At 35.2% G+C, this 26855-nt stretch overlaps 1 protein-coding gene across 1 annotated transcript; it reads right to left on the bottom strand.

Moving 5' to 3' along the window:
* Positions 1-1600: 1600 nt before the first annotated feature.
* Positions 1601-5029, bottom strand: LOC107410872 (CBL-interacting serine/threonine-protein kinase 20). The gene is made up of 2 exons (XM_048472238.2): positions 2750-5029; positions 1601-2269 (listed from the first exon to the last, which is right to left on the bottom strand). The coding sequence occupies exon 1, from the start codon at positions 4079-4081 to the stop codon at positions 2786-2788; it is 1296 nt and encodes a 431-aa protein (XP_048328195.1). The 5' UTR covers positions 4082-5029; the 3' UTR covers positions 1601-2269; positions 2750-2785.
* Between the last annotated feature and the right edge of the window lie 21826 nt (positions 5030-26855).

Below are 26855 nucleotides of genomic sequence, written 5' to 3'. Positions count from 1 at the left end.
CAATTATTTTATGTGATTTCAGCTGTAATCTTCTTATAGATCTTTGTATTTTTTCTTTTTAATTGTTTTAGATGAAAATGAAGTTCCTCTATCGTCTTGCTAAAGGGAATATATTCATAAAAAACCTCCTCAGGGTCACTTTTCTTGTAAGATCTGACTGTATAGGTGATTAATTTGGACACCAGCCAAATTCTAATATAGTTATTTAGGCCTTTGGCCCCCCATTTTGACCAGTTGCTTTTTTTAAAAAATGCATATATATAACATACATATATAATTTTTTTATATCATAACGAGTACTGCATACAACGCAATATTATTAGTGGGAAATTAAAAAGGTTACAAATTAATTATTACATATATAAATTAACTGACTTTTTTTGATGAGCTGACTTTGAGAAGGACGTTTGCTTTTCATTATTTGTCGAAAATGAAATAAAAAAGATAATGTCGTCTTTGTAGAAGCAACCGGTTCTCTGTCTTTTTTGGCCCTAAACATAGTTTTCCTCTTAACACATTACACATGCGACTAAGGTCTTCTTCAATCCAGTAACGTGGATTGGTGATTAATTAATTAGAAAAAAAAAAAAAATACAAGTCATGACTCATGTTAATATTGAATGTGGGTTGGTGAACGAAGAGGACAGTCCTTAAATGCAAAATGAGAAATTAAGTAGGTTTGAACACTGTAAAAAGCAAGAAAAATATGAAGATATTATTTTGTGGAATTTATATATAATATTTATTTGAAGAACTGCCTAATTAATATACATATATATATATATATATATATATATAGATATGTAACGCATATATATGCACTCGATTGTTTTTGGTTCATGATTCTATACGGCACAATAAGGAAAATACCAATTTTAGTCGTTTTCTATCTTATTCTCTTACTAGTTTCCCACTTTGCTCAGTTCTATACAAAGAATACTGTTGTGCGAACGTTAATCGTGAAAACCACTTTAAAAATCCTGTGTGATCCTAGTTTGACAATATTGAACTAAAAATCTACATTATATTTTTAAAGACAAATAATAAAATGTTTTTAATCAAACAAAATGGAAAACAGATTCTAAATTCATAAACAAACAAGCAAGTGTTAATATTTTACCGTATGGGTTGTGCAATGTGAGTCGACAAGCATATGCAGCATATCATATATATATTATCCAATTTGTTCACCTTACTGTGATTATAAAATACAAAATTCATCCCAGATAATGTATGAATTTAGTGACCCTTAAAATTATATATACTCAAAATAAAATTCTCATTTCCGTCCAGAATTGGCAATCAAGTTTGGTCCTAAACATTACCGATATATATCCCCCAAAATCGAAATCTCAATTGTAATCTTTGCTGTTAAAGATAGCATTTAATCAGAAAATTCATAAAGCTACAATATATATACGTACTAAAAGATTTTATGTAAATATTACAATTTCCATGACAACAAACATTCAAACACGAAATAAAGTTAGCTGTCATTTCTGATAACAAACTTTCCAATAAGAAACAAGCAGTCTTGGTGTGCTAGTAAAAGACAGGTTAAATCTCACGTTCCCATGTCATAGATTTTTAGTTCTACAAGTGTCACATTCGCATTCAGTAGCTCTTAACAACCAAGGGCTAGATTCGACGAACAACGAAGTGACGTTTAGGTGAATGAATGCTGAGTGACGGTGTGGTGAATTGGATAAGACGTGGACTTGACAATAGAAGCTGCTATTTTTATTTTGTTGTCGGTGAATGATACAAGTGTTGCAATATGTTTATCGCTGGTCGAACAATATCTTTTTTGGTCACTCCACGAACCACAAATTTGTTCTACGAGATCATGTGCAAGACCCACTTTTCTGATGACATTCTTTGGGCTTGTTCGCGCTCTATGAGGACAAAGATGTAACCCAAATACGTCCGAAACCCAAATAGCCTTTTTGGTTTTTTTGACATAAAAAAATACCCAAATATAAAAAGGCTCTATTCGATAGGTTAGTTGCTCCCACATCATGATGTTCTGGTGGATATTCAAATTCGAGACCTTTGCCAAAACAAGTAGTGGCTCCCAAATACGTCCGAAACCCAAATAGCCTTTTTGGTGTTTTTTGACATAAAAAAATACCCAAATACAAAAAGCCACTATTCGATAGGTTAGTTGTTTTCTGTTTTTTTTTTCCCCCTCCCACATCATCATGTTCTGGTGGATATTCAAATTCGAGACCTTTGCCAAAACAAGTAGTGGCTTTGAAACTATCTGTTTCTGCAAAACAGTTAATTGGAAAAGTTCAAATGAATCACTACCTTGTAAAGTGAATTGGTAAAGTATACTCCGCCCCGTTTCAATTGCATTAAAACTAATAATATTTGTCCTAAGATAACTAATAAGGGATGCACATTTCATGGTTGACAGGTTTACCCTTGTACGTTCAAACATCTTGGATCTCTGGGGTACAAGTTTACAGTTGTTGGGCATAGATGCATGTATTTCTAGTTAACTTGAATCTTAACCCGGATTCAAGAAAAAAAGGTCCCTTCTTCTGTACATTGGATCTCAAATTGGATACACACACAGATATACAAAGTTTAAAAAGCGCCCAAAAAAAAAAAAAAAAAAAGGGAAGAAAAATTGAAAACAAGGAAAATAATATGGAAAGGAAAGGACAGGGTTTAGCAGCAGAGTTAAAAAATACATATAGATAGAAGAAGAAACTATTATATATATATATATATAGAAGAATACCTCCTATCTAAGAAGAAAAGCACCTAGGAAGGTGTTTTATTTTTCTTGCTCTTCGTAACCTTGCCATGTCCAAACTATGTCCTTGAGAGAGGGCCTCAAGTCGTGGTCACAAAATTCTTTATATTCCAACGTGTCACCGGCCGTTTTCTTTACCTCCACAACATAAAACGCAGGCGTCACTTCGAAAATCTCAGCATCAATTGCCAATTGTCCTTTTCTTCCTTCTCTGCTGCCTTGCAATTTCATCGTCCCATCCCTTTTGACCAGCTTAAAACTCTCCATCTCTGCTATTTCTTCGAATTTCGAAACGATGGTGGAAACCGGCTTCGTGGTAGTGAATCTTGCCTCGGGTCTCATGTGATTCATATCTTCCTCGAACAAATTGGATAGATCGAAACCCGGAGACAGAGACGATATGATATCGAACGCATTGAAATTCGACTTGGCGATCTTGAAACTCGGACTGCCACGGTAGTCGGATGTTGAAATTGCAAAATGTGTTTCAGGGCTTTCGACATGTTTGATTCCTTTCTTGAACCACGTGTTCTCCTTCAGCTTCGCTACGTCGATTCTGGTGCTTGGACTGGGATTGAGAATCGTCGAAAGAAGCTTTCGAACCTCGGCTGGTATCCATTGTGGGCATTTGAAATCTCCTTTGCTGATTTTCCTATACATTTCCATGAGATTCGGATCGTGGAATGGAAGATAACCCGCCAACAGAACGAAGAGGATGACTCCACAAGACCATATATCAGCTTTAGCTCCATCATAACCCTTCTTGTTAATCACTTCAGGAGCTACATAAGCAGGTGTTCCACACGTGGTGTGGAGGAGACCATCCTTTCTTCTCGATTCGAACAGAGCACTCAAACCGAAATCTGAAACCTTGAGATTTCCATTTTCATCCAGAAGCAGATTCTCAGGCTTCAGATCTCGGTGATAAACCCCTCGGCTATGGCAGAAATCGACGGCTCCAATCAATTGCTGGAAATACTTGCGGGCCACGTCTTCTTTGAGCTTGCCCTTGGCGACCTTGTCGAAAAGCTCTCCGCCTTTGACGTATTCCATGGCGAAATAGATTTTGGTTTTGCTGGCCATGACCTCGTAGAGCCGAACCACGTTTGGATGCCTAACCAGTCGCATCACGGAGATCTCCCTCTTGATCTGGTCGATTAGACCTACCTGCATGACCTTCTCTTTGTCGATGATTTTAATGGCGACGCTCTGGCCGGTATTGAGATTTCTGGCATGGTACACTTTTGCAAATGTCCCCTGTCCAAGAAGACGTCCAAGCTCGTATCTCTGCATCAATATCGTCCCCTTCTTCTCCATAAAAATATATATATATATATATATATTTTTTTTTTTCAAAAAAATTTTAAATTTAATTGATTGCCCCTTTTTTCCAAATCAAAACCAAAATGTTGATGCTTTTATTATTTGCATTTTCCATTTTGATTGGATTTTGAAGAAAGATTGAAGGATTCCATAAGATGCAACAGAAAAAACAGAGGAGAAGAAAAACAGGGACAAAAATGAAAAAATAAAAAAAATAAAAAACCTTTCCCTGAGGCAGGGCTAAGAAGATTTCCTGTGAGACAATCATATATGAGGCAGTGGAGAAATTAAGTTTTGTTGTAGCAAATGATGGTGTATTTTGCTTGAGAGGTGAGAGGAATTCTTGCTAACAGAAAATTACCTGACCCTGTCCCCAACAGAGGTTTTTGTGCAAAAATAGAAAATTGTTAATAAGGTTGATTTCTCTACCTACCATGCCTGGATTGGACATTAATAATTATATTAATTCCTAATATAGGCTTATCTATACCTACGAATATTTTATGTCTGATTAGTCCATAGCATTTGTATATATAAATACATAATAAGCACAGCGCTGTATATGATTTACATGTCTTAGCTTTGTCACTTTGAAGAAACTGTATTACTGAAATTTAAAAACTATATGTTAAACTAGGAAAATGGGAAGTGGTGGAGAATGGCGTTTCAGCTAGCTAACCTCTCCAAGACCGGCAGGTAATTACAGAAATACATAATCTATTTTAAAAATAAACGCACATTATTTCTTTTCTATTCTATGAAAAATATAAACAAACTATTATGAAATCAGAGAACAAAACTAAAACAATTCTAACACAAAGACACCAATATTTATCGAGGTTCGGCAAATTGCCTACGTCCCCGTTGCTTCGGTGAGAGCCTCTGTTTTTCTTATTGAGTTGCTGGTTTTTACAAGCCTAGTTTCAGATCTATCATGGTGGAATCACAATACCCAAAAACAACCCGAGTCCCCTTTTACACCCTCTCTTTTTGTGTTTCCCAACTCGATTCACTCGCTTCACTTGATTCGCTCTCTGCAACTCTGAAGGAAAAATAAAAGCATTCTCTTCCTTTTTTCTTTGGAGAAGAAGACCATTTATATATCTAGTGCTCTTTATCAAAACGGTGTAGCTTCACTTAGAATGCAATAATAATACCAATACACGTAGGAATCTTGTCCTACCACTTTCATTAATGATGTGGCATTGAAGTGCACCGTTTTGTCCACTATCAGCTTCAATTTCATTCTTCTTCTACACGAGCTCGTGTAAACCAGTAGCAAACAAAACAAAACACCAGAATTTGAGGATTAATACTTCACATATCTCCACCTAATCCTCAAATTCATATTAACAGAAACCCATCACCATCCCAGCAAATAATCAACTATTACCATATTAGCCTGCTCCAATCTGGAGCAGATTTTTGCAAGCATTAAACTTGCCAACAGTAGGCACCTTTGTACCCATATCAGAAGGATTGAACTTAATAGGAATTTTCTTCACTTTAAATACCTGTTGAGCTATCATATCTCTAATAAAATGGTATTTAACCTGAATATGCTTGGACCTCTCATGAAATACTGGATTCTTACACAAATGAATGGCATTTTGGCTATCTGAATATAACACCACTTCATGGTCAAAAGCTTTAAGCTCTATCAGCAGACCTTTAAGCTAAATTGCTTCTTTCGTAGCCTCAGTTGTTGCCACGTACTCAACTTCAGTTGTTAATAAAGCCACCACATGTTGCAATTGAGACTTCCAGCTTATACAATTCCCACACAGAGTAAACACATAAGAAGATATAGACCTCCTTCTGTCCCTATCACCAGCATAGTCAGAATCCAAATATCCATTTAGTTCAACTCCATTTTGATTACCTTTATAAACTAATCCTTCATTCATTAATTGCTTCAAATACCGTAGAAGCCATTTCATTGCCTCCCAATGATCTTTACCCGGATTAACCATATATCTATTTAGGACACTAATGGCATGAGCTAAATCTGGCCTTGTATAGATCATGATATATATCACGGATCCTACAGCATTTGAATATGGTACAGCCACCATATCCTCCTTCTCTTGCTCTGTAGATGGACATTGATCACTTGATAGCTTGAAATATCCACTAAGAGGGACATTAGCAGGTTTTGCACCTTCCATAGAGAATTTGGAAATCACTTTTTGTATATATGATGATTGGAGAAGCTTCATCTCATATTTAGACCTATTTCTCTCAATTGAAATTCCTAAAATTTTCTTGGCTTGTCCAAGATCTTTCATATCAAATTCAGACTTGAGTAATTCCTTCACAGATTGTATAAATTTCCCATTTGAACCTGCCAATAACATACCATCCACATATAATAAAAGGTACATAACTTTTTCACTCATAGGATCTTTAAAATACAAACAACTATCAAAGTTGCTTCTCTCAAAACCAGCCTTCACCACAAAAGAATCAAATTTTTTATACCACTGTCTTGGTGATTGCTTAAGTCCATATAATGATTTTTTAAGCAAACACACAAGCGTTCCACCTTTTTTTTTAACCTCAAAGCCCTCGGGCTGCCTTATGTATATGGTTTCTTCTAATTCTCCATGAAGAAAAGCTGTCTTAACGTCCAGCTGCTCTTAACTCCCAATTAAATTGAGTTACCAAAGCCAACATGACTCTAATAGTGGTATACTTAATAACTTGAGAGAAAATCTCATTGTAGTCTATGCCTTCCATTTGTGTGAACCCCTTAGCCACTAATTTTGCTTTGAATCTTACTAGATCAGATTTGGTTATGCCCTCCTTGACCTTGTAAATTCATTTACAATCTACAATTTTATGGTTTGATGGTGCTGGTACTAAGTCCCAAGTCTTATTTTTATGAAAAGACTCCATTTCTTCAACCATAGCTTCTTTCCATTTTATAGCTTGCTTTGATTTCATAGTTTCCAAGTAATTCCTTGGCTCATTATCAGTGAGATCTTGAAATGCCACCAAGGCATAAGCTATAAAATCCGCATAGCTATACTTCCTATTTGGCTTCACTTGTCTCCTTGCTCTATCTTGGGTAAGTAAATATCCAGGTGAAGCTATATTCTTGTATCTTGTACTTGATGACTGCTGCCTTGCTTGTTCATCTTCTGAATCTTCATCAGATTGGACAAGTGTATGCTTTTCTGGTTCAACAACAATTTCAATTGATGACTTATCACTCAGATTTTCATCCTCTTGACTCTCCACCCTAGGAATTAAGTTAAAACTCCTTGTTTCCAGCTTGTTATTCACCTCATTACCTGCATTTTTAGTAACTTTGCAGGGCATAGAATTTTCATCAAATATCACATCTCTACTAATAATAACTTTAAAACCATGATTTTCTTTATCCCAAAGTCTATAACCTTTAACACCTAAAGGATAACCTAAGAAGATACATTTTATATTTCTAGGTTCCAATTTTGACTTCTAGGTTCCAATTTTCCTTCAATTGATGGATATATGCAACACAACCAAAAACTCTAAGCTTGCTGTAATCAGGTTTCCTACCAACCCACACATGCTCAGGAGATTTAAAATTTAAAATAGTATATAGTGATAAATTTACTAAATGCATAGCTGTCATAACAGCCTCATCCCAAAATAATTTAGGCAATCCAAAAGAAACAAGCATGCATCTCACTTTATCAAGCAAAGCCCTATTCATCCTTTCAGCCACACCATTTTGCTGTGGTGTGTGCTTCGCAGTTGTATGTCTTAGAATGCCATGAGATTTACAAAATCCATCAAATTCTTTATTACAAAACTCAAGACCATTTTCAGTTCTCAAGGCTTTAACAGGTTTATTAGTTTGATTTTCAACAAGCAATTTCTATTCTTTAAACCGAGTAAATGCTTCATCTTTGCTTTTCAGCAAGTAAACCTAAACTTTTTTAGAAAAGTCATCAATTATTAACAAAAATACCTATTACCACTTTGTGTTTTTCCCTTGGTAGGGCCCCACAAATTAGCATGCACATATTCTAACATAGATTCAGCTCTACTTGTACTTACGTTAAAGCTAAGCCTATGTTGTTTTCCCAAAATACAATTTTCACAAAATTCTAGCTTGCTGATTATGTACTTGCCAAAAACATCCTGTTTATTCAAGTAGTACAAACCTTTCTTACTAATGTGACCCAATCTATTATGCCACAAAACAGTTTTATCGATTGATGAACTAACAGAAGCATTACTAGAATTACTCACTGTTTTACCAAGCAAAACATACAAACCATTCTTTTTCACACCTTTCATAACAATAAGAGAACCCTTAGTCACTTTCATAGTACCATTTTCAATTTTACAAGAAAAACCAGATTCATCTAGCATACCAAGGAAAATTAAATTTCTTTTCAAATCAGGAATATGTCTCACAGAGGTAAGAGTCTTAGTAGTGCCATCAAACATCTGTAGTTGCACATTACCAATAGCAACCACTTGACATGACAAATTATTTCCTAAAAGGACTTGACCACCATCACACTTAGCATAGGATTGAAAACAACTTAAATCAGAGCACATATGGAAAGAACAACCTGAATTTAAGACCCATTCAGAATTTTCTTGATTAGAAGACACATCCAATACCTCTGCAGGCTCCAAATCATTAGAAGCTACTGCCAAATCACCATTCTCTTGGACTTTATCTTTCTCGTCTTTCTTTTTCTTAAAGAAATTTCTAATAAAATGACCTTCTCTTTTGCAGTAGTAACACCTCCTGCCTCTAGTTCTAGATTTTGATATAGAATTCTCTCTAGACTTGCTCCTATGGCCACTTTGACCCCAATTTCTAGTGGTATTTCTACCTCTCACAACAAGCCCTTCCCCTTTAGGCTCAGATTTCAATTCCAAGTCTCTGGATTTAAGTGCACTCACCACAATTTCTAAAGACAGAGAATCCCTGCCATATTTAATGGCATTCTTAACTTCTCTATATGTTTCAGGCAGAGAGTTTAACGATATAACAGCATGGTGTTCATCATCAAACATAACATTACAATTTGCAAGACTTAGAATTAAATGATTAAAAGAATCAAGATTAACATCCAAGTCCTTAGAGGTATCCATTTTGAAACCAAAAAATTGCTCAAGCAAAAGAATTCAATATGGCAGAGATCTCACAAAGTAAAGTTGTTCAAGCTTTTGCCACATTTGAGAAGTAGTTTTGACATCATCAACCTTCCTCAACATGTTATCAGATAGATGAAGGATGATCGTGCTCATTGCAATTTCATCAATCTCCAACTTCTTGTCTTCGGTGACATCTGCTTAATATAAGCCATCAATTGCCTTCGCAACCTTCATCTGGACCAACACAACCCTCATCTTCTTATGCCACAACAAGAAATCTCCCTTGCCATTGAAGACCTCAATCTCCAATTTCAAAGCCATTCTTGAAATTGCCCGAAACCAAAGCTCACTGTCAGAACCCGTCCAGAATCCCTTCCCGGAACGCTAGATAAATCTTGATCCCAGGGAGACCCTACCGATCCCTCCTATGAAAAATCGGACAGCATCTCCCTTAAAGGTAAAACATGACCAAAATTTACCTGCATGAAAATGCACTCCTATATACTACCACCTTATCCTTCCCACCTCACTACAAATAAATTTCACAAATGGCAGCATTTCGATAACAAATTAGATATAAAATATATATATATATATATATACAACGGAAATAATTTACTAAGTAAGCAACCAAAATATACCATCATAGGTTCATGAGCACCCACTTAGTGTTGCAAATCTCAAATACATTTCACATCGTTTTAAAAATATACCATTGTGTAATATAGAAAAAAAGATAAATTAACCGCTATATCAACAATAATAACAATACCAACCATTTAATGCTAATAATGATATTAATATAATTCGTCCGAGGCTATCAACAGTCATCCCACATGCCCAAACACTATCATATAACCACACCTGTCCAAAGACTGTCATACTTGCCCGATGGCTATCACTTGCCCAAATACTATCATACTTGCCCGATGGCCATATTTCTCATCCGTTGGTTCCGATGGCCATATTTCTCATCTGTTGGTTGTGATACTTGTTCAATGCTACAGTATGAAAATCAAGATAATAATAATAAAATAAAAATAAATAATGACAATAATAATAATAATAATAATAATAATAATAATAATAATAATAATAATAATAATAATAATAATAATAATCATGATGATGATGATGATGATGATAATATTAGTAATAGTGAAAACAATTGTAAACATAATTTTGATAAATAATAATTGTACTATTAATAACGAGAATAATATTAATAATAGTAATGACAATAAAAGCAATTAAGTATAATGTTAGAAAATCAGATTATGAATAGATAGAATAGTACGAGGTCAAATAGTATTTTAAATTCAAAATGTATTATGAAATATGTACTCGTATTAGGGGTACAAACGATAAACTTCAACATGCTGTGCAATCCATGCTTCCAGCTGTCGCCGGCACCCTGCTACCAATATAGTCCTAGATGGTTGCCTAGATTGGCCGTCCAATCCCCTGAACTCGTAAGCAACATAGTTACAAGGCTAGCTCTTCATGGACGACATAGGATCGCTGTCCCCGTACGATGTGATCCATACAAATACAAAATATATATATATATACACAAAAGACACTTGATGCACATACTATATACCAGTGGTGTCCTACGGTACCCAGCGTCCCAAAGCACCGTCTGACAGGGAGGTTAAAGAGAGAAACCAGCATACGGTCGAGTGGTGTCCCACCGTGCCGCTGCTTAAACCGTCATCCCGGCCATGGAGGGGGGGCGGTTATAGCCAATATCAAATTGCCTGCCCTCGGTCCGATGGAAACTCACGGGAGATATTACAACCTGCGCGCTAATCACATCTATATCCACCTGCACGCTAATCACATCCACAACTACAGAACACCGGTACGTGTATGGTGCATCGAAAACCGATAAAAATATTTTATAATATTATAAAATATAGAATTTTGATAAAATATAATCAAATCGTACACCCTTACCAGTTTCATAAAATTTCATGCTCTCTTGTAATCCATCATCAAATACATCAGATTAAATATTTCAATTTCTATCACCATAATACCATGTCCTAGCATACATAATTATTAAACACATAAATACATTTTAAATATCTTTTAATTAACTATTTCCTTCAAATCCATAAAAATTGATTTACACCAAATTAATAATAAAAGATGCATAAAAATTCATACGGAATTTAAATCACATAATGCATTATTTACATATTAAAATCTCAACATTAAAATCAACAATAGATTTAGTAAATATTAAACCATAATCTCATAAAATTAATCTCTTCCATAACAATTCAATTTCATAAATAATTAAATAATTAAACACACACACACACACACACATATATATATATATATATAGATATATATAATTATCCCAGTAATTTAATATAATTAATTCCTCAACCTACAAATCAATTCATACTAAATATGGTTCAAACCACATTTATTCAATTCAGCACATTTTAACATCTACAATATAAATAATAATTATTTAAATGTTAAATAGATATTTTTCAGACTATCCTATTAAAATAATAATATTTTATTCAAAAATGGCATCTTTCAAAATACTCTATAATAATTTGCAAATGAGATACCAATAGAAAACTAAAGAGGTGAGAAATACGTTACCAACTTCCGTTGGGCTCAAATCAATCGGCGGTGATCGAAAAATGGACCGAAAATTTTGGTCAAAGTTCAACATCTCATATCTCTCAAAAAATAAGAAATTGAGCTGAATGGACCTCAAAATTGAGCTCAGAGGGTCCGAAAATAATAGAAAAGAGTATTAATTTGGCCGGATAATGGCCAGATCACTGGAAAACCAACTTACCGTGGCCGATGAAGGAGGCCTGATCCGGGTGCGTCCGGCGACGTTCGGCCTTATCCTTCAGGTTACCAGCTGGGTTTTCCACCGGCTTTCTACTTGTCCGGCGCGTGTCACTGTCCGGTGGCCAGAAGAGATGCAGCAAGGAGAGACCGACGGGAGGAAGAAGACAGAAGAAGAAGAAAAGAAGAAAAAGAGAGAAGGAGGGCCCCGTGGTGTTTTCCCACGTGGGGAAAGAAAAAAAAAATAAAGAAAAAGAAAAAGAAAAAGAAAAAAAAGAGAATTAAAAATGAATAAATAAATAATATTAAAATAATAAAATTTTATCATAATAATATAATATATAAAATAATAACAAAAATAATATAATAGAATATAATATTTACTTGTGGCTGACAGGTGGCATTTTTTCATTTTGACACAACACCATTAACTAAGTTACATGTGGCATATACTGTTCACATATTTAAAAATAATATTAAAATAATACGATATTTGAAAAACTTTGCAGGCCCATAATTTTAAAACCACATGTCCAAATCGGGCGTACCGCTAGTTTACAAACTCGTATCGATGAGTAATTCATAACCATGTATGAGTCAAAACTCAATTTCACAAAAATAAAAAGTCAACTCTGGCACCCTCGGACAGTTCGAACATCAACTTTTTTTGCTCATAACTTTCAAATCGTAGCTCCGTTTTTGACGTGCTACTAGTCTACGGATTTGTGTCGATGCGTACTTCATAATGGTGCCTTGATCAACCTAGAATTCTTGCCGAGTCAAGAAGTCAAAGTTTGACCATTCTCGGTCAACGACGGTCAAACCCAGTCAACCTTAGTCAACATGAGAAAATTCCGGCGTACTTTGGGACGGGGTGTTACAACTTTCCCTCCTTAAGAAAATTTCATCCTCGAAATTTCCTACGTCGTTGGAACATATAATAATATTGGTCACGGATCTACACCTCGGGCTCCCATGTCGCTGCCTTTAAGATCTCCCTATTTGAACTCAACGATATCCGACCCTTAAATTCTCGATTAACGATACTTAATCCTTAAGTCAATCTTGGAGATACCTTGATACCTTGGGGGTGATCGACACACATTCATACTCGACAACAGGCATCAATTATAGGTGATCATCTTGTTAATTCGTTGGTAGTCGATACACAATCTCAGACAATCATCCTTCTTCCCCACAACAAAACAGGTGCCTTTCACAATGATATGCCTGGCCTAGTGAAACCTTATTTACCAAATCATGTAATTGATCCTTTAACTCCTTTAACTTCGATAGAGCCACATAGTAAATAGGTCGGTGTTCGAAGTTAATTCGGTGGCGAAATAATAACAAAAATAATATAATATTATATAACATTTACTTGTGGCTGACAGGTGGCATTTTCTCATTTTGACACACGGCACCATTAACTAAGTTACACGTGGCATATACTGTTCATACGTTTAAAAATAATATTAAAATAATATGATATTTGAAAAACTTTATAGGTCCATAACTTTAAAACTACATGTCCTAGTCGAGCGTGCCGCAAGTTTATAAACTCGTATCGATGAGTACTTCACAACCATGCATGAGTCAAAACTCAATTTCACAAAAATAAAAAGTCAATGCCACCCTCAGATAGTTCGGACATCAACTTGTTTTGCTCATAACTTTCAAACCGTAGCTCCGTTTTCGATGTGCTACTAGTCTACGGACTTGTGTCAATGTGTGCTTCATAATGGTGCCTCGATCAACCTAGAATTCTTGCCAAATCAAAAAGTGAAAGTTTGATCCTTCTCGGTCAACGACGGTCAAACCCAGTCAACCTTAGTCAACATGAGAAAATTCTAGCGTACTTTGAGACGGGATGTTACAACCTTGCCCCCTTACAAAAATTTCATCCTTAAAATTTCCTACGTCACTGGAACGTATAAGAATATTGGTCATGGATCTACACCTCAGGCTCCCACGTCGCTTCCTTTAAGATCTCCCTATTTGAACTCAACGATATCCGACCCTTAAATTCTCGATTAGCGATACTTAATCCTTAAGTCAATCTTGGAGATACCTTGATACCTTGGGGGTGATCAACACACATTCATACTCGACAACAGGCATCGATTACGGGTGGTCATCTTGCTAATTCGTTGGTAGTCGATACACAACCTCAGACAATCATCCTTCTTCCCCACAACAAAACAGGTACCTTTCACAATGATATGCCTAGTCTAGCGAAACCTTATTTACCAAATCATGCAATTGATCCTTTAACTCCTTTAACTTCAATAGAGCCACATAGTATGGTTGTAAGGAAATAGGTCGGTGTTCGAAGTTAATTCGGTGGCGAAGTCAATCTCTTTTTTCGATAGTCGCCAAGTAACTTGTCGAAAAACACACTCGAAGTCTCTCACTACGAGTACATCTTACAACCCTTCACCATCTACTCGATCATTACATCCCCTCACTGACCATGAGCATATGGTGCTGACTAACCATTTGAAGTGTGCCACCACATCATATCCTGAAACTCCCAGGGGTAACGGAACCTAGAACTCTGATACAAACTGTCAGGACCCGTCTACAATCCCTTCCTGGAACCTTAGACAAATCATGATCCTAGGGAGACTCTACCGAATCCTCCTATGGAAAATCCGACAGCATCTCCCCTAGGGGTAAAACATGACCAAAATTTACTTGTACAAAAATGCACTCCTATATACCATTACCTTATTCCTCCCACCTTACTACAAATAAATTCCACAAATGGAAGCACTTCGATATCAAATTAGATATAAAATATATATATACAACAGAAATAATTTACTAAGTAAGCAACCAAAATATACCATCATAGGTTCATGACCGCCCACACCACCCACTTAGTGCTGCAAATCTCAAATACATTTCATATCGTTTTAAAAATATACCAATGTGTAATATAGAAAGAAAGATAAATTAACCACGCTATCAACAATAATAATAATACCAACCATTTAATGCTAATAATGATATTAATATAACTCATCCGAGGCTATTAACAGTCATCCCACATGCCCAAAGGCTATCATATAACCACATCTGTCCAAGGGCTGTCATACTTGCTCAATGGCTGTCACTTGCCCAAGGACTATCATACTTGCCCGATGGCCATATTTCTCATCCGTTGGTTGTGATACTTGTTCAACGCTACAGTATGAAAATCACAATAATAATAATAAAATAAAAATAAATAATGACAATAATAATAATAATAATAATAATAATAATAATAATAATAATAATAATAATAATAATAATAATAATAATAATAATAATAATAATCATGATGATGATGATGATGATGATGATAATATTAGTAATAATGAAAATAACTGTAAACATAATTCTGATAAATAATTATTGTACTATTAATAACGAGAATAATATTAATAATAGTAATGACAATAAAAGCAATTAAGTATAATGTTAGAAAATCAGATTATGAATAGACAGAATAGTACGAGATCAAATAATATTTTAAATTCAAAATGTATTATGAAATATGTACTTGTATCAGGGGTACAAACAACACCCTCCAACATGCTGTGTAATCCATGGACCACATCGGATCGCTGTCCCCTTACGGTGTGATCCATATAAATATAAAATATATATATACACAAAAGATACTTGATGCATATATTATATACCAGTACTGTCCTATGGTGCCCAACGTCCCAAAGTACTGTCTGACGGGAGGTTAAAGAGAGAAACCGGCATATGGTCGCGTGGCGTCCCACCGCGCCGCTGCCTAGACCGTCATCCTGAACATGGAGGGGGTGGCTATGGCCAATATCAAACTTGCTTGCCCTCGGTCTAATGGCAACTCACGGGAGACATTACAACCTGCGGGCTAATCACATCAACATCCACCTGCACGCTAATCACATCCACAGCTACAGAACACCGGTACGTGTATGGTGCATCAAAAACCGATAAAAATATTTTATAATATTATAAAATATATAATTTTGATAAAATATAATCAAATCGTACACCCTAAACAGTTTCATAAAATTTCATGCTCTCTTGTAATCCATCATCAAATACAGTAGATTAAATATTTCAATTCCTATCACCATAATACCAAGTCCTAGCATACATAATTATTAAACACATAAATACATTTTAAATATCTTTTAATTAAATATTTCCTTCAAATCCATAAAAATTGATTTACACCAAATTAATAATAAAAGATGCATAAAAATTCATACGGAATTTAAATCATATAATGCATTGTTTACATATTAAAATCTCAACATTTAAATCAACAATATATTTAGTAAATATTAAACCATAATCTCATAAAATTAATCTCTTCCAAATAATTAAACACACACACACACATATATATATATATATATATATTATCCCAGTAATTTAATATAATTAATTCCTCAACCTACAAATCAATTCATACTAAATATGGTTCAAACCAAATTTATTCAATTTAGCACAATTTAACATTTACAATATAAATAATAATTATTTAAGTATTAAATAGACATTTTTCAGACTATCTAATTAAAATAATAATATTTTACTCAAAAATGGCATCTTTCAAAATACTTTATCATAATTTGCAAATGAGATACCAATAGAAAGCTAAAGAGGCGAGAAATATGTTACCAACTTTCGTTGGGCTCAAATTGACTGGTGATGATTTGAAAATGGATTGAAAGTTTCGGTCAAAGTTCAACATCTCATATCTCTCAAACAACAAGGAATTGAGCTGAATGGACCTCAAAATTGAGCTCAGAGGGTCCGAAAATAGTATAAAGGAGTATCAATTTGGCCGGATGATGGCCGGATCGCTGGAAAACCAACTTACCGTCGCCTACGATGGAGGCCCGATCCGGGTGCGTCCGGCGATGTTCGGCCTTGTCCTTTAGGTTACCAACTGAATTTTCCACCGGCTTTCTATTTGTCCGGTGCGTGTCAACGTCCAGCGGCCGGAAGAGATGCAGCAAGGAGAGACCGACGGGAGGAAGAAGAAGGAAGAAGATAGAAGAAGAAGAAAAGAAGAAGAGAGAAGGAGAGGCCCCCGTGGTGTTTTCCCACGTGGGGAAAGAAAGAAAAATAAAGAAAAAGAAAAAAAAGAGAATTAAAAATAAATAAATAAATAATATTAAAACAATAAATTTTATCATAATAATATAATATATAAAATAATAACAAAAATAATATAATATAATATAATATTTACTTGTGGCTAACAGGTGGCATTTTTTCATTCTGACACACGGCACCATTAACTAAGTTACACGTGGCATATACTGTTCATACGTTTAAAAATAATATTAAAATAATACAATATTTGAAAAATTTTGTAGATCTATAACTTTAAAACCACATGTCCGAATTGGACGTGCCACTAGTTTACAAACTCGTATCGACAAGTACTTCACAATCATCTATGAGTCAAAACTCAATTTCACAAAAATAAAAAGTCAACTTGGGCACCCTTAGACAGTTTGGACATCAACTTGTTTTGCTCACAACTTTCAAACCGTAACTCCGTTTTCGACGTACTACTAGTCTACGAACTCGTGTCAATGTGTAATTCATAATAGTGCCTTGATCAATCTAGAATTCTTACCAAGTCAAAAAGTCAAAGTTTGACCCTTCTTTGTCAGCGATGGTCAAACCTAGTCAACCTTGGTCAACATGAGAAAATTCTAGTGTATTTCGGGACAGGATGTTACAGCTCTCACTAAGATTCTTGAACAAAGAATTGCCAAAAAATCAAATCCCTAAAGCTTTGATACCACTGCTGTGAAATCAGAGAACAAAACTAAAACAATTCTAACACAAAGACACCAACATTTATCAAGGTTCGGCAAATTGCCTACGTCCCCGTTGCTCCGGTGAGAGCCTCTGTTTTTCTTATTGGGTTGCTGGTTTTTACAAGCCTAGTTTTAGATCTATAATGGTGGAATCACGAAGATACCCAAAACCAACCCAAGTCCTTTTTTACACCCTCTCTTTTTGTGTTTCCCAACTCGATTCACTCAGAACCTCACAAAGAACAACAATGAAGAGCACAAAAGAAAGGAAACCAGCTTTCTGGAACTTTTTCGCTCTCTGCAACTCTAAAAAAAAAATAAAAGCTTTCTCTTCCTTTTTTCTTTGGAGAAGAAGACCATTTATATATCTGGTGCTCTTTATCAAAACGGTGTAGCTTCACTTATAGTGCAATAATAATACAAATACACGTAGGAATCTTGTCCTACCACCTTCATTAATGATGTGGCATTGAAGTGCACCGTTTTGTCCACTATCAGCTTCAATTTCATTCTTCTTCTACACGAGTTCGTGTAAACCAGCAGCAAACAAAACAAAACACCAAAATTTGAGGATTAATACTTCACACAAACATTAATAAGTAATATTTGTTATTTATAGCTTTCTATATAATATATATATATATATATATATTGTATTTTTTACAATAACTTTTGCCTATTTTTTTTCCTGGCAACAACTTATATAAAACCATATCATAGACTGTTCATAAATGGATATTAAATAAATATTCCGTAAAATTTATTTTATCATCGTGTATTATTGTGTGTAGTCATAGATAAATAATTTTAAATGGTACTGACTAATGAAAATAATAAAAAATGACATAGTATTACCGTTGTGCACAAATTTGACCATATAAACATATTCATACAAGTATAAAGAGACCATATTATGGTGGGGATTAACAACAAATTACATATAACTTTTTTTTTTTTTTTTGGGGGTAAAAATCCAATCTTTTTGAACGAGTGATTGCTGATCCAAAATTATAAACATATATAAAATATAAGCATGATATGTGGCCAATGAAACCATTACACATGGATGCCATGTGGGTGTAGAGTGATCCACATGAGCTTTTGAATACGAGATTTAAGATGATTATGGGCTTTCGAAGATGGTGATAGCAGGGCAATTATAAATTGGCTGCATAACATTATGGTATCAATTTTAAAATGCATGAACATCTGGATTTTTACGCATTTAGTAGTCCTCATTTCATATATATAAATATATTTCGTAATTTGACAGTCCGTCGAAGGCAGTTTTGGCGGTTTTAAGTATCCATGGAGTGTTGGAATGGAGCACCATATATCCAGGCACGCGAGCCACCTGATGATGGTGATGCCTGAACGGTGTGGCCAGTGTGGGATTAGACTTTAGAAGCTTACCCCAACATGTCTTTTTTCACCACTTTGTCCTCCTCTGTTATCGCGTCTTAATTATAAATACTACGTGTATAAACCTTAAAAAAAAAGAAAAAAAAGAAAAAAACAAAGGCGAAGTGTAACGTAGTTACTTTTCAATGCCAGACGGTGACCAACAGAACAAGAACAAGACTAAAGTCGATCCAAATGCTTGCTTCGAGAGATGGATGAAGTTCCAAGAAGAAGAACCATTGGAGCTCCTTCAAGGCCCAGCAGCAACAACTCCCCATCGACAATAACGACAAGTTTAAGCATCCAACTAGCAGATAAGAGCATCCAGAGCTTCCACCACTACATGGACCAACTACAACAACTTTGCTCGAAATGACATTTCGGGGTTCTTCGCCCCCACGTGGTGCACCTCATGGGAAAACACACTGCCCTGGATCGACCGCCGGCTGCAGACCCACCCTTCTATGTTCATCCGCCTTGTTTATGCACACGGCGGGATGGAGATCGAGTCTCAGCTTAACCGGTTCCTCCAAAGGCTTAGCAACAGGTAACCAGCTGAGAAACCTCTCTCCTAACCAGCTCGTGTCGGTTAATGGTTAGCAGAGAAAGACCATCAAAGAAGAGGAAAAGTTGACGGCCGGCCCAAGTTAGCTAGTTTACAGGTGGAAGTTGGCGGATATGCCATTGGCGGTGATTGCCAAGAGATTGAATCGAGCGGGGGAAATGAATGGGGAGGTTGATAAAGCCTTGGATAAGCAAGAGAAAGCGTTATTGGGTATTATGAAGGAGGCTGATAAGTGTAGGTTGAACACTCTCAAGGAGCTTTTTGACATATATTAATTGACGCCAGAGCAGCCTGTGGATTTTCTAGCTTCTAGCAGGAAGCCTCACCTTTGCGTCCGTAAAAGGGGTAAGAAGAGGGAACAAAGGCATGGTAGAGCAAACCAGCAATATACAGGTAGAATTTATGAAACTAGTAGCAGAGTTTCTTAATTATATGTATCAGCTGCTTAATGTAAGCAGACATGCATAAAAAGTGTATATTATTGCCGCTTAAAATTAGAGAAAATTTCTAAAAGTGATTTTCCAAATAAGGCAGGTAATGAATTTTTCTTACACTGAAACTGTAATAATTAATTAATTAACTCAAAACATGATAATTTAAGAGATAAAGTGTAATTTACCTTCTTTTAAATCATTAAAAAAATTACTTGAGCATGTAGCAATAGCCGCAAATCTCATAATGGTGATCAAACAGAATTAGCTACGTCTCGTCTCTTGACAAGTCCTGATCCCTTATAAACAGATCGAAAGATTATGATTCACTCCCGTTCTGTTGCTGGTGGAGGTTGGGAGTATATCAACTACGAATAAGAATAAGAAGTCGAAGAAGTAAAGACTCCCTAGGTCCACCTCTGAATTACCTACCTTCCCTGACTAGCTAGTTTGGTTGGTATCTATGACCTTACTTGGTTGATATATATTTTTTGAAGTCTAAATTTCTTTTATTATTTACAATAATTTCTCTTTTTATCTTTAATATTTCATACTTAAAATTTTTCAATTATACGTGTGAGCATAATTATTTACAATAATTTCTTTTCTAAATTATATGTATGAATGACTTACCTTCCGAGCTAATTTCATTTGATAAAAGCCTTAGCGTTATTAGCTAATTGATCAACAGTGCCACGTTGGGGGCGCAACCCATGGCCCAATGGAAGTTTTTGGGAAAAAATTAATTCTATTTCTTTTAAAAATTGGATTTCAAAATTTTTCATAGCTTGACTAAAGTGCCAATTCGAAAGTGCCAATTTAAAAAGTTTGAACTATACAAGTACGAAAAACCAAAAATAAAAAAAAAAAATGTTAACTTATATCAAATGTCTTTTTGAAAAGCCATATTTTTTTAATGATTGACAAGTTAAGCTTGTCTAGTTGTAAGTTTCTTGCATTTACATTTTGGTCGAATTACACCCACATCTTTGAAATGTTGATTCAAGTCAAGCCCCTTTAGTTTAGATAATATTAAAACAAACTTTAAAATTTTTAGAAAGTTCAAGGAAGGTAGATTTTATTTAATTTATGTTGAAGGTTATGTCGAAACGTATAAACGTATAGAAGTAAAAAATATGGTTGCTACCTACACGCTAATTCTTGATTATTTGATTATAAAATCACACCATTTCATGTGTATAATATATAGTTACATACATTTATTATTTATTTTTCCTAAGGGACGAGTAGGAAAAAAACTATACTGTCCTTCACACTTGAAACAGTGAGCGAGACGGAAAAAGAATCTCTTACTATTGGTTTTGATAAAATTTATAAAGGGGTGGGTGGCGGTGGATATTTGGCTTTGAGAATTGGTCGATGAGGTTATAGTGCTTCCATGGACTGAAATCTTTGAAGGGACTTCCCAATTTACGAGTTTTAGGCGCATAAAAATTAATAGAGCTACTGAGAGTAATTGGATGAGCAACCTTCGCTGCAAAGCCACGTATTATGACTAACAGTTCTGAATTTTGACAGACAGAATCAAACAATTAAAGTGCAAGAAAATAACTGAATCTAGTGGGAAAGTGTATATATAGTAGTATAGGGATATATACCAGCTGCTAATAATAAAATTTCTGAGTAGAAGACGAGGTTCAAAAGTTACCATTTTATGTTATTTTTATGTTTAATGCGGCCATGGACGAAATAGAAGTGCGAATCGCGAAGAGGAGAGAAAACAAAAAAGGCATTGGAATTGCAAAACAATTTGAGAGTTTTATAAAAAAATTATGGAGTTCGGCTATCAGTGGATGGATTGGAAGGATGCAATAGGAATGGCGTAAGCAATTGCGAAAATGCATATGAATGGTGTTGAATTCATGATGGACATGAATGAGCTGCGGTGGCTGCTTAATTGGCAATGGTGGTGATGGAGTGGTTTTGTGAGATCTGTGTTTGCGGTAGAGAGTGTTTTGGGGGATGAGCTTTGAAAATAGAGACTGGTTTTTTTGGCATGGCATAGCACATGCGTCCTTTGCTAAGGCCTAAAACAAAAGAAGACACTTGACAACGAATACCATCTTCCCCCTTCATTCACTTCCATCCAAAAGTTTGTTTTTCATTTTTTGTCCTTTTCCCTTTCTTTGTTTTCCATTTTTTGTCTTTTTCCCTCTCACTTTCTTTTCCTGTTTTATCCTTTCATTTGCTTCGTCTACAAGAAATTAAAATTTTTCAAATTTTTGCCACACCATCATATAATTATTCAAGCCTTTTCATCGGTTTCAAACTTTTCAGGCTTTTAACTGAAAATCTTGGTGGTATGAGTTTTAATTATCTACAAGATCAAAATCTTGTAATGCATACTCACTATGGAATAACTACTTTATAGGCCGCTAAAGCAAGAATTATGCTAACAAATTAACTTTTGCTGCCAAAGAGTGTATATAATATATTATGGGAATATAATCTATGTGTAATATACATGTGGATCTACATATGTAAATAAAAATTTACAAAGTTTAATAAAATAAAATTGAAAACCTGAATGTCCTTTGCTTTAATCTACTAGTTGAAAAATGGTCTGAGGTCTGTGTGGTACCACAGTGTCCTTAAGACTATTTCTGTCCCACCAGTGCGGGTGTTTTTCGACGACAGTCTCCCAGGATACAATTGATTGCAAAGCTTCTGGACACAGCACCACCAAAGCTTTCCTCGAACTTTCAGTGTACCTGATTTTTACCATACTCACTAACAAAAATATGTAGAAAAAACTAATTTTTTCTCTCTGTTTACAAAAAACAAACGTAAAAAGGAGTATAAGTCACTATTCTCTATTTTTCCTTTTCCAAAAACCCACGTAGGAAAGTCAAAGGCCACATTCAAAACCATTCAAATACATTAAAGCCCATTTATTCCCCACTAACGCCACTCACTCAAATCATTCAAAATTAAAAAACCGTTTTAACTGTTATAATCCCCCACATGAATGATTTGACTACTATGCAAGATTCTGGTGGTAAAACTCTACAGTTGGAACCTGCATATGATAGGTAGATGTTACTCTTTGAACCTTCCCTTGTGAGACTACATCTTCTTTACTGACTAATGGTAGATGCGATATCTTCGAACTATTTCGTCGTTTGTGTAAATAACAACATAGTTCACACAGATTCCTTCCTGGTACACTTCCTTTCTCACTGTTGTATTCATTTTGGCCTTGAACACATATCTAGTTCTGCGAGAGTTTTTAGAGAATTGCACCTTTAACAATTCTTTTTTGAAGTGGCCACTCTTCTCTCTCACATAAGTGATTTTCTTTTTCAATGTAATCAGCATCACTATGCAAAGATTACTATACACACACTTATAGGAATCATTAAAAGCATACTTTACGCTTAATCTCTTTCTATCACCGTTTCATCATAGAAATGGGTAGAGGATTAACCCCAACAGTGAACCATACCGGTCTTTACAATTGCGTTGTCCCATTGCGCCTAGATCTTGGGATCTCCAGTTAACTAGGTTGGATTTCTATCGTATCGACTTTACTCACAGGCTTTAATCCCATTCCCCTCGATGATTTCTCAACTAATTCTCTATTTAACACTTTGGTTAGCAGATCCGAAACGTTATCTTTTGACTTTATATAGTCTATCGAGATAACTCTAGTTGAGATTGGTTATCTAATAGAATTGTGTCTACGACGAATATGTCTAGACTTTTCATTATACATCACATTTTGTGCCCTGCCAATCGCAGATTGACTATCGCAATGTATACTTATTGCTGGCACAGGTTTAGGCCATCTCAGAATGTCCTCCAAAAATTGGCATAGCCATTCGGCTTCTTCACCACATTTATCTAATGCGATGAACTCAGATTCCATCGTGGATCGAGCTATTACTATTTGTTTTGAGGACTTTCATGTTACAGCTGCACCCGCTAATGTGAATGCATAGCCACTAGTAGATTTTGAATCCTTGATATCCGATATTCAGTTAGCATCACTATATCCTTCTAATACAGCTGGATATCTCATATAGTGCAGTCCATATTCATGAGTATATCATAAGTATCTTAATATTCTAACGATTCCTTTCCAATGATCATCATTTGTATATCTACTTAGTCTACTTATAGCGTAGGCTAAGTCTGGTCTTGTATAATTCATTAAGTACATCAGACTTCCAACCACCTTCACGTATTCCATTTGAGATACACTCTCTCATTTATTTTTGGATAAGTGCAAACTCACATCTATGGGTGTTCTGGCTATATTAGTATCATTTTTACTAAATTTAGCCAATATTTTATCCACATAATGCATTTGACTAAGAATGATTCCATTTGAAGTCCTCGTGATTTTTATTCCTAAAATCACATCAGCAAGCTCCATATCTTTCATATCAAATTTGGATTTCAACATTACTTTCGTAGTTCGGATCATATGGTCACTACCCACAATGAGTATGTCATCTACATACAAACAAATAATGACATATCCATTCTCTGTATCCTTTACATAGATACACTTATCACACTTATTTATCTTAAATCCATCACTTAATATGGCATTATCAAATTTTTGATGCCATTGCTTTGGAGCTTTTTTAAGTCCACACAAAGACTTCACCAATCTACAGACTTTCTTTTCTTGTCTTGGAGCGGAGAAACCCTCGGGTTGCTTCATGTAGATATCTTCATCTAGATCTCCATTAAGAAAGGCTGTTTTTATATCCATTTGATGTACTTCTAGATCCTGCAATGCTGCGATTGCTAGTACCATCCTTATGGAATTTATTTTCGTCACTGAAAAATAAGTGTCAAAATAATCAAGGCCTTCTTGTTGCTTGTATCCTTTAATTACAAGCCTTGCCTTGTATTTTGTCTATAATTCCATCTGCTTTCATCTTCCTTTTAAAAATCCATTTGTAACCTAAAGGTTTACAACCTGGAAGAAGATCTACTAACTCCCAAGTGTGATTTTGCAAAATAGAATCTATCTCACTTTTCATAGCTTCTTTCCATAAAATCCTTTCAGGAGAATTTATAGCCACTTTTCACAGCTTCTTTCCATAAAATCCCTTCAGGAGAATTTATAGCCTCTTGGAAGCTTTGAGGTTCACTTTCTAGCATATACGTAAGAAAATTTGGACTGTAGAATTTTTCCGTTTTTACTCACTTGCTACGTCTAAGCTCAACCTCGGTCTCAGCATCAGTTTCTTGTTCTTGATCACTATCATGATTATCTTCATCGATAGTATCATAAGTCGTTTCGACAAACTCGGTCCTTCTTCCACTTTATACGGAAAAACATGTTCGGAAAATGATGCATTTCTTAATTCCATTATCGTATTCCTGTGTATATCAGGAATTTCTGATCTATACACGAGAAACCAATATGCACTACTATTTTGTGCATATCCTATGAAAATGCAATCAACTGTTTTAGGACTTATCTTCACTCTCTTCAGAGTGGGTATGACAACTTTAGTAGACACCCCCACACTCGTAAGTAATTATAGGAAGGTTGTCTTCCTTTCCATAATTCATAAGGTGTCTTTACTTGGTCTTTTCAGGGCACCTTATTTAAAAAGTCGTTTGCCGACAAAACGACTTCCCTCCATAAGTTCTGAGGTACTTCAGAACTTATCAGCATTGCATTCATCATTTCTTTCAAAATTCTATTTTTCCGCTCAACCATACCATTTGATTGTGGTGAATATGGTGGAGTTACTTCATGTATTATGCCATGTTGTGCACAATACTCTCCAAATGGAGTCATATATTCCCCACCATGATCACTTTTGATCATTTTAATTTTTCGGATGAGTTGATTTTCAACTTCCATTTTATAGAGAATAAATTTCTCTATAGCCTCATCCTTGCTCTTAAGCAAGTACACATAGCAATATTTTGTGCTATCATCAATAAAGGTGATAAAATACCTATTACCACCTCTAGTTGGTGCAAACTTTAAGTTACATACATCACTATGTATTAAATCCAAAGATTCATTATTTCTTTCAATTGTTTGATATGATAATCTCGTTAATTTTTCCTCTACAGAAATTTCACACTTATGTTTGGTATCAATATCAAACATGGGAATATGACTCAAGTTAATTAAGCTCCGCAGAGAATTATAATAACATGATCTAACCTACCATGCAAACAAAATGGAAGACTCAAGCAAGTAAATGGAAGAAATACTAGCTTTATTATTAATATTCTTTGGCATTACAGTCATTACATTCAATTTAAACATACCATTGACTACATAGCCCTTTCCCACAAACATCCCATACTTGGATAAGATAACCTTGTCTGACTCAAACACTAAGCAAAAACCATGTTTGCTTAGCAATGATCCAGACACCAAATTCTTACGAATATCTGGAATATACAGTACATTATTCAGAGTCAGATCCTTCCCAAAGGTCATCTTCAGGACAACCTTGCCCTCCCCTTAGATTTCTGAATATGTAGAGTTTTCCATGAACAACTTCTCCCCATTTGCCTTTGGTTCGAAGGAGGTGAACATGCTTCTATCTGCACACGTGTAGCGGGTTGGACCTGTATTCATCCACCACTCTCTTGGG

This window comes from Ziziphus jujuba, chromosome 1 (assembly GCF_031755915.1).
Source record: "Ziziphus jujuba cultivar Dongzao chromosome 1, ASM3175591v1".
In the NCBI taxonomy this organism is placed as follows: Eukaryota; Viridiplantae; Streptophyta; class Magnoliopsida; order Rosales; family Rhamnaceae; genus Ziziphus; species Ziziphus jujuba.
This window is presented reverse-complemented; position numbering and strand designations above follow the sequence as displayed.